Source organism: Nansenia antarctica, assembly GCF_963989245.1.
Source record: "Nansenia antarctica genome assembly, chromosome: 18".
NCBI classification, from domain to species: Eukaryota; Metazoa; Chordata; class Actinopteri; order Argentiniformes; family Microstomatidae; genus Nansenia; species Nansenia antarctica.
The window spans coordinates 7,230,917-7,240,916 of record NC_137691.1 but is presented as its reverse complement, the minus strand read 5'-3'; the positions used below and the strand labels follow the sequence as shown (position 1 = coordinate 7,240,916).

The 10,000-nt window shown below is 49.5% G+C and overlaps 1 protein-coding gene across 1 annotated transcript in view; it reads left to right on the top strand.

Annotated features, from left to right (window-relative positions):
* Positions 1 to 10,000, top strand: part of arhgef25b (Rho guanine nucleotide exchange factor (GEF) 25b) — a gene marked incomplete at both ends in the record, with an annotated part of 37,035 nt that overhangs the window by 14,792 nt on the left and 12,243 nt on the right. Inside the window, 2 exons of the mRNA XM_080548561.1 lie at positions 2,706 to 3,040; positions 3,228 to 3,332. Coding sequence (XP_080404687.1) covers positions 2,706 to 3,040; positions 3,228 to 3,332 — 440 coding nt within the window. The remainder of the gene's footprint in view (positions 1 to 2,705; positions 3,041 to 3,227; positions 3,333 to 10,000) is intronic.

Below are 10,000 nucleotides of genomic sequence, written 5' to 3'. Positions count from 1 at the left end.
TTACATCAATGTGCTGACAGAGAGTAGTGGATTCTGGGAGATGGCCAATGTGACAGCACACACACACACACACACACACACACACACACACACACACACACACACACACACGCATACACAGAGCCGCAGAGAAACAAATCTTCTATTTGCTAAGATCAGCAGAACAGAATAAACCAGATGATGAGGGTGCTCAGTCGCAGCAGTGTGTCTGAGATCGTGTTCTTTCCATAGTCCTCCTCGAGGCTTATCCTCCTGGAATCCTTCTGCGGTGAGAGTGGACTGACAACACTTGTGTGCTTGTTCACCCACTAATTCACTGCTTAGAGGAGGAGAATGCAGGAGGAGGCCAGAACGTAATGACATGTAAAACCAAAGACAAAGTGTTCGACGATGACCGCTTTTTTTCTTTTTTTTTAATCGGATAATAATTATACGTACGTCCGTTTTGTTTCCATCTCTTCAGGAGATGTCTTAAGAGATTTCCTCAACCGATTTTCTCGTGCTGACTGCCTGTTTTCTCAAGGCCTCATTTGTCTCCTGACGGAGCGAACCTCTTCCCCCTCTCCCCCCCCCCCTCCTTTCACTGTCATCCCTCACTCACTGACTCACTTTCCTCTCTCTCTCCCTCCCTCCCTCCCTCCCTCTCTCCCTCCCTCCCTCCCTCTCTCTCTCTCCCTCCCTCCCTCCCTCCCTCTCTCTCCCTCCCTACCCCCCTCTCCCTCTCTCTCCCTCCCTACCTCCCTCTCTCTCTCTCTCACACTTTCACTCTCTCTCTCTCACGTCATACAGCCCTCCATTATTTTTCTCTGTCATTGAACTGTCTCGCTGGAATCCAAATAAGCTGTGGCCGGGTCACCCAGTGTGTACCGCTCAGTAAACACCAAGCCCTTACACACCGAGACAATGGGACAGGGCCCAGTCAGGCACGCGATGTTTTTAAAACTCATATCCACTCTCTCTTTGAGGACATATACAGTATGTGGTAAGATAAACCACCTCCAGTATGTTTACCCCTCTCTCTCCACACACATACACTCACTCACTCCCCCCCAGCTCCTCCTTCTCCTCCTGCCACTTCCACACACACACACACACACACACACACACACATGCCCGCACACACCTACACCCACACACACACACACACACACACATCTCACACCTACACACACACACACACACACACATCACACACACACACACGTCACCAGAGGCTGTTTGACTCGCTTCTGCCGGCTGTTGCATGTGAACTATTTTGGGGCTTCTAATCTAAACAGGTCACTCTATAACTCTCATTGTCTATACCCCCGTAAACTCCTCAAGCTCTGTTCTACAATCCCACTACACCTTTCCATATGACCCACAGGATCTACTGTGCTAAATACATATACAATACAGGAAAAACATTAAATTAAAACATTACATAAAACATACATGATGTTATTACATAACATTACAGATGTTAATATGTGTTACAGATAGACTGGCCTGACTCAGGTAAAACTGGTTTGCAGCAGGTTCCTTTTCAGAAACACATAATAATAATAATAATAATAATAATTCATTTTATTTATAGGCGCCTTTCAGAGCACTCAAGGACAGCTTACAGAGCATAATTTAAAAACAAGCAACAGATTCAAACAGGTTAAAACAGTGATTCAAACAAACAAAAACAATCAAAACAAGACAAAACAAAAGACTTAAAAACAACCATCAATTAAAAAATACGCCAGTTTAAAAAGTTTTTTTTATTTTTTATAAAAAGTACAGAAGGTCCAGTCGGGAACAATCACATAGAGAAGACGACAGGAAGACATTAAACAGTTACACAACACTATGCAGAGACAACAAAGGGGAGTGAGTAAGACGCTATATTTGAGTTGGATTACTGGTGGCAGGTGTATCCTTCAGATCAGATGGTGCAAGATAAAACATTTTTATTTGTTTATAAGCCTGTTTGAAATGTGCAATAGAGGTTGTTTGTCTAATCACTAATGTAACGGGATGTCATTCCCGATTTTGGTGTATGTGTGGAAAAAAATCATCTCTGATTCGGTGTCCAAGTAACTGCAGTCTGACTAGCCTGCCCCCCTCCAGAGTCAGAGCGGAACCCCTCCGAATTTCCCGACTTAGGGCAACACATAATTCAGTCTCTGCGTGAGCTGACTGTACATAATTGAACAAGATTCTTTTGTACGTTTGTGTTGTAATCTCCGCCTGTAAGAGTGTGGGTTTAGAAGTAAGATTATTGGTATTTTCGTTTGAAGGATCTGGTTCCAGACATGTTGGTTTACAACTGAACATATCAGGGTATTGTTAGTTGTATCTAATTTGATAAAGTATGATCGTCCATTTGATTTGTCCAACGATTTGTCCATATCCAAGGTCCAGTTGGAAGCAATTTGATAAAGGGCAAAACCTGCTTTTATGTGCTACTTTTGTAAATAAGTCTACCGCTTGGGGGGATAGCGAGTAGGATTGGTGATTGGAAGGTCATGAGTTTGAATCCCGCCTAGCACACCACCACTAGTGTGCCCTTGTGCCACTTAGCCCTCAGTTACTCCAGGGAGACTGTCCCTGCTGTGACCTCTAAATGTAAATCACTTTGGATTAAAAGTGCCTCCTAAATGGTAATGTAAACAATTATTATAAATACTGTACTCAAATGTCTTCTCCCTCCCCTGTCCTCTCCTCGTCCCCTGTAGAGTCATACTCCGTGCCGGGCAGTGAGGGCAGCATCACCCCCTCCACGGCCACCTTGCCCCCCCTGGCCTCGGGCAGATCCAGCCCCTGCCTGCCCTCCTCCCCTGGGGGGTCTCAACGCTCCGTCAGTGCCCTGAAGAAGTGGCTCACCATGCCGGTCCGCAAGCTCGGCTCTGGCGCCGGAGGAGGTGGAGAAGGGGGGGAGGGAGACGGGCAGGTCCCTACGCTGGATGGGACGCAGCCCCTTACCCCGCCCCCTGTGGGCCAGGCCCAGGGAAGGCCTAGAGAGGAGCAGGGGGAGAACTACACCATCCTCCCCTACACTGAGACAGACCTGGTAGGCCTTCACTACTGAGAACGCCTGGGGATCCACAGAGGGGACTTGATATGCATGCCTACGTAACCACACTTAGCCTGTGTCGGTCTGCTGCATGTGTGTAAGGCTGTGACGATGTGTGTGTTTGTGTTATAACCTGTGTGTTGTTGTTGTTGTTGTTGTTGTTGTTGTTGTTGTTGTTGTGCAGGAGTGGACAGATGGTGTGGTTGGTCCAATGGTGTACTCCCCAGCACTCCCTGCGTGTCACAGCTACCTGTCTGACCTGCTGCTGGAGAGAGACACACACAGTCTGGTGAGGATTAAACCACACACACACACACACACACGCACACGCACACGCGCACAATCACACACACGCGTGCAAACGTGGTTGGACAATTGAACACTTTTTTTTAGGGCATTTAAAAAATATGTGACAGCAGCAGGTGAAACCGGGAACAAGTCACCAACCAGCCAAAATGTCCAGACTTTTATTCAGAATTTTTAAAAATGTATTTACATTTTTCAGAATAAAAGTCTGAACGGTCCATCAGTTGCCGACTTGTTCCCGGTTTCACCAGCAGCATGTATCAGGAGAAAAATGTGTAGTTACTGTATACTCTGAGGCAGATTCTGTCTATGTTGACTGGTTCTGTCTGTGTTGACTGGTTCTGTCTGTGTTGACTGGTTCTGTCTATGTTGACTGGTTCTGTCTATGTTGACTGGTTCTGTCTATGCTGACTGGTTCTGTCTGTGTTGACTGGTTCTGTCTATGATGACTGGTTCTGTCTGTGTTGATTGGTTCTGTCTGTGTTGACTGGTTCTGTCTGTGTTGACTGGTTCTGTCTGTGTTGACTGGTTCTGTCTGTGTTGACTGGTTCTGTCTGTGTTGACTGGTTCTGTCTGTGTTGACTGGTTCTGTCTGTGTTGACTGCTTCTGTCTGTGTTGACTGGTTCTGTCTGTGTTGACTGGTTCTGTCTGTGTTGACTGGTTCTGTCTGTGTTAGCTGGTTCTGTCTGTGTTGGCTGGTTCTGTCTGTGTTGACTGCTTCTGTCTGTGTTGACTGGTTCTGTCTGTGTTGACTGGTTCTGTCTGTGTTGACTGGTTCTGTCTGTGTTGACTGCTTCTGTCTGTGTTGACTGGTTTTGTCTATGTTGACTGGTTCTGTCTGTGTTGACTGCTTCTGTCTGTGTTGACTGGTTTTGTCTATGTTGACTGGTTCTGTCTGTGTTGACTGGTTCTGTCTGTGTTGACTGGTTCTGTCTGTGTTGACTGGTTCTGTCTATGATGACTGGTTCTGTCTGTGTTGACTGGTTCTGTCTGTGTTGACTGGTTCTGTCTATGATGACTGGTTCTGTCTGTGTTGACTGGTTCTGTCTGTGTTGACTGGTTCTGTCTGTGTTGACTGGTTCTGTCTATGTTGACTGGTTCTGTCTGTGTTGACTGGTTCTGTCTGTGTTGACTGGTTCTGTCTGTGTTGACTGGCTTTGTCTGTGTTGACTGGTTCTGTCTGTGTTGACTGGTTCTGTCTGTGTTGACTGGTTTTGTCTGTGTTGACTGGTTCTGTCTATGTTGACTGGTTCTGTCTATGTTGACTGCTTCTGTCTGTGTTGACTGGTTTTGTCTGTGTTGACTGGTTCTGTCTGTGTTGACTGGTTCTGTCTATGTTGGCTGGTTCTGTCTGTGTTGACTGGTTCTGTCTATGTTGGCTGGTTCTGTCTGTGTTGACTGGTTCTGTCTGTGTTGACTGGTTCTGTCTATGTTGACTGGTTCTGTCTGTGTTGACTGGTTCTGTCTGTGTTGACTGGTTCTGTCTGTGTTGACTGGTTTTGTCTGTGTTGACTGCTTCTGTCTGTGTTGACTGGTTTTGTCTATGTTGACTGGTTCTGTCTGTGTTGACTGCTTCTGTCTGTGTTGACTGGTTCTGTCTATGATGACTGGTTCTGTCTATGTTGACTGGTTTTGTCTATGTTGACTGCTTCTGTCTGTGTTGGCTGATTCTGTCTGTGTTGACTGGTTCTGTCTGTGTTGACTGGTTCTGTCTATGATGACTGGTTCTGTCTATGATGACTGGTTCTGTCTATGTTGACTGGTTCTGTCTGTGTTGACTGGTTCTGTCTGTGTTGACTGGTTCTGTCTATGATGACTGGTTCTGTCTGTGTTGACTGGTTTTGTCTATGTTGACTGGTTCTGTCTGTGTTGACTGCTTCTGTCTGTGTTGACTGGTTCTGTCTATGATGACTGGTTCTGTCTGTGTTGACTGGTTCTGTCAGAGTGAGACTAGCGATGTTTGTCAGCACACTCGTGTCTCCATTAGTCAAACAGGGGCGTGGAGGCCGAGCCATCTTTCCTCTGCCAACTCCCGTTCATATTCAATAAGAGGAGGGAGAATAAAGCAGCCCTGTCCCAGCAGCTGTGTTTGGGAGTAGGGCGAGACGGAGGGAGACAGAGGAAGGAAATATGTGTGTATATCAAAATGTTGTTGTTTTTACATTTACTGTTTGGTCTATCTATGCCAATAAAGAGATACTGAGTAGGACAAAGGAGGCAAAAAAACGTGACGAAGCGGAATGTTGAAAACGACACTCTGGCCATACAGTTGTGTGTGTGTGTGTGTGTGTGTATGTGTGTGTGTCTGTGTGTGTGTGTGTGTGTGTGTGTGTGTGTGCGTGTGTGTGTGTGTGTAAACGCATATAGGCGCAACCCCAATGGGTTAATCTTAATAACGGCTGCATCTAGCAGCACATATCCTCAACTCTGACCCAGAGAGACAGAGGGAGAGAGAGGGAGAGAGAGGGAGAGTGAGGGGGGCGGGGGGGATAAAGGATAACCACCCATGAACAGAGTCAGAAAGTCAGAAAACAAAACTTTCCCTCCTGTAACTTGAGATACAGTCCTGGGCAACCGTTTATTGGTTAGTAAGGCAAAAAAAATGATTGGCGAAGAGCACACAAACATAACAAAAGCAAGGCTCATCAAAAGATGACTGAAAAAAGAGGAGAAGATAAATGTTTTATCAAACATAACAGCCACTCACTGGGAATGCTATACAGCACAGTCACTCTGAATGGGAAACCAAGAGCTGGAGGCCTGATTTCTCTCCTCTACTATAGATGTTAACTTCCTACAAGAACGATGCCTTATTAGTGGTCACTGAAGCACACACACACACACACACACATACACGCACACACATATACACTCACACACACACACACATACGTACACATGCCCATGTGCCTATACTCGTACACACACACACACACACACACACACACACATACACACACACATACACAGACATGCCCATGCGTCTATACGTGCACACATACACACACAGACACACACACACACACACACACACACATACACACACACACACAGACGCACACACACACACACACTCACACACACACACACACACACACACACACACACACACACACACACGCACACACACACACACACACACACACACACACACACACAGCACATCTGGAAGTGATCACACAGTCAGGCCAGGCAGCCCCTGACAGGCAGAATGGGGAGCTGAAAATAGGCTCAGGGCTGGGGGGGGGATGGGTGTGTAAGGGGTGGGTGGGGGGCTCTGGGGAGTATGGGAAGTGCCTACAGGGATGCTGGGTAATACAAGGGTTAGAAGGGGGCGGGAGGGGGAGGGAGGGGGCGGGAGGGGGCGCGAGGGGGCGGGAGGGGTTGTTTGGGGGAAGGGTTGGTCATAGTAAACAGAGGAGGGCCGACGGAAGTGAGACATCTAGAGTAGAAAAGAGGTAAGAGTCATAATGGGGTGAGTCCCGGTCAGGCTACCAGTAAAGAGGAGGACTCAGGGGGAGGGATGGGGGGAGGGACGGGGGGAGGGATGGGGAGGGACGGGGGACTCGTCTATGTCCATCTGGAAGTGTACTCTCCAGACAGCTGCTTGTGTCTCTGCTGCAACTTAACTTAACGGCCTTGACAGCGGTACTTGTTGTACCATAGATACCTATAGCAGCTGGTGAGAACAAGTCGGCAAACCAATCAAATCGTTCGGTTTTATTTCCGAAATGTTTAAATAGATTTCAAGGTTGTTGAAAATCAATGACACACTCGCTAGTCAAGCCAAAACATTGCAATGCAATGGATTCGCTGAGTAATCCCCACTACTACCTAGTTAACTACAACACTAACTATTACGTTGTTAGCCCGCTCACAAAACAAGCTGTCTAAAGGGCTCTGCACACAGCGTGCGATTTCTGTTGCGCGTCAACGTTCCATTTTGAAGTTTGAATGGAAGTCTATGAGAACATCGCATTTACCCACACACGGCCCCGATTTTAATCGCACGGCGAACATTCGATTCCATTCATTTTGAATGGGACAAAGCAGTGCGACAAAACTCGCACGCCGTGTGCTTTGTCCCATTCAAAATGAATGGAATCGAATGTTCGCCGTGCGATTAAAATCGGGGCCGTGTGTGGGTAAATGCGATGTTCTCATAGACTTCCATTCAAACTTCAAAATGGAACGTTGACGCTCAACAGAAATCGCACGCTGTGTGCAGAGCCCTTTAGTTGACTAGCGAGTGTTTCAACATTTACTTCAATTCTTTCCGAATAAAAAAACATTTGATCAGCTGCCGACTTGTTCCCGGTGTCACCAGCTACTGTCACATGCAAATCCTTACCCGGTTCAGGCTACCACCCCGCCTCCCCCTCCCTCTGCCTCCCCTTGCCTCCCTCCCTCTGCCTCCCCCTGCCTTCCCCTGCCTCCCCCTGCCTCCCTCCCCCTGCCTCCCCCTGCCTGCCTCCCCCTGCCTCCCTCCCTCTGTCTCCCCCTGCCTCCCCCTGCCTCCCTCCCCCTGCCTCCCCCTGCCTCCCTCCCTCTGTCTCCCCCTGCCTCCCTCCCCCTGCCTCCCCCTCCCTCCCCCTGCCTCCCCCTGCCTCCCTCCCTCTGTCTCCCCCTGCCTCCCCCTGCCTCCCTCCCCCTGCCTCCCTCCCTCTGTCTCCCCCTGCCTCCCTCTGGCTCCCTCTGCCTCCCTCCCACGGCCCACCCTGCCTCCCCCTGCCTCCCTCCCTCTGTCTCCCCCTGCCTCCCCCTGCCTCCCTCCCCCTGCCTCCCCCTCCCTCCCCCTGCCTCCCCTGCCTCCCCCTGCCTCCCCCTGCCTCCCTCCCTCTGTCTCCCCCTGCCTCCCCCTGCCTCCCTCCCTCTGCCTCCCTCCCTCTGTCTCCCCCTGCCTCCCCCTGCCTCCCTCCCCCTGCCTCCCTCCCTCTGTCTCCCCCTGCCTCCCTCTGCCTCCCTCTGCCTCCCTCCCACGGCCCACCCTGCCTCCCCCTGCCTCCCTCCCTCTGCCTCCCCCTGCCTCCCTCCCTCTGCCTCCCCCTGCCTCCCTCCCTCTGCCTCCCCCTGCCTCCCTCCCACGGCCCACCCTGCCTCCCTCTGCCTCCCTCCCACGGCCCACCCTGCCTCCCCCTGCCTCCCTCTGCCTCCCTCTGCCTCCCTCCCCCTGCCTCCCTCCCTCTGCCTCCCTCCCCCTGCCTCCCTCTGCCTCCCCCTGCCTCCTCCTGCCTCCCTCCCTCCCCCCCTCTGCCTCCCCCTCCCTCCCCCTGCCTCCCCCTGCCTCCCTCTGCCTCCCCCTGCCTCCCTCCCTCTGCCTCCCCCCCTCTGCCTCCCCCTCCCTCCCCCTGCCTCCCTCTGCCTCCCCCTGTCTCCCTCTCCCCCACACCCAGCAGGAAGGTCCCCAGGCTGACAGACATGAATAGGCTGCTTCATCAGCTTCATCAGGAGCGCTACCATCCCTCATAGAGGAGGTAGTCATAGAGGTGAATGGGCCTCCTGTCTTTGTGCTCCCCGTCCGGCTGTAACATGAGGATATCGGGAAGCACGAGCCCCTAGTGCACCCTGGGAGATTAGCGTGGTGACCTGTAGCCTGTAATGTCAGTGCTGCTGGTCCTACAGAGGAGACAGTAAAGCCTTCTGTTCATTATCTGGCAGCTCTGACATGATTCTGACCTGACTCAGGGCTTTTTAGGATAGTTATTAGAATCAGAATCAGAATTAGAATCTGAATCTGAATTGCTTTTATTACATCCAATGTACGGTAAGCTAGACCAGAGTAAAAGTCTTACACTTGGGTTCTTCGACATTGGCATTGCAGCTGGATACGAAATACAACAAAATACAACAATAATAGAATAAAGTAGAAAAAATAAGTAAAGTAAGTAATGATAAAGTAGAATAAGCTTAATAAAGTGTTAAAGTGATGGTAGTCGTCCTACAGCGGGACAAGTCGTACTGCAGTAGAAACACTGGTGCAAAATGCTGTACAGGTTCCAAATAGGATGAAATGCAATATCATACAATGTGCAATATAGTACAGATATGACACAGTACATGAAGTCGAGTAGTTGTCAGGTAGTGTTCAAGTAATCATGTAGTGTGCAGACTTTAGTCTACCAGGATGTGGCTTGGTAGTCACTGAGGGGGACAAAGTGATAGTTCATGGTGAGTTAAGAAGAAGAGAGAGGAAATGACATTAAGTCATAATAAAGCAGAGAGGTAGACACACACACACACACACACACACACACACACATATACACGCACACACATACATACGTACACATGCCCATGTGCCTATACGCGTACACACACACACACACACACACACACACACACACATATACACTCACACGCACACATACACACACACATACACAGACATGCCCATGCGTCTATACGTGCACACATACACACACACACACACACACACACACACACATATACACTCACACACACATACACACACACAGACACAGACATGCCCATGCGTCTATACGTGCACACATACACACACACACACACACACACACACACACACACACACACACACACACTCAGTCATCAACTGACTGAATAGGAGGATTAGTCTAATTCACTGACAGGTTGAGGCTGCGCTGGGGAAGTCACATTGCATATTGAGAGCT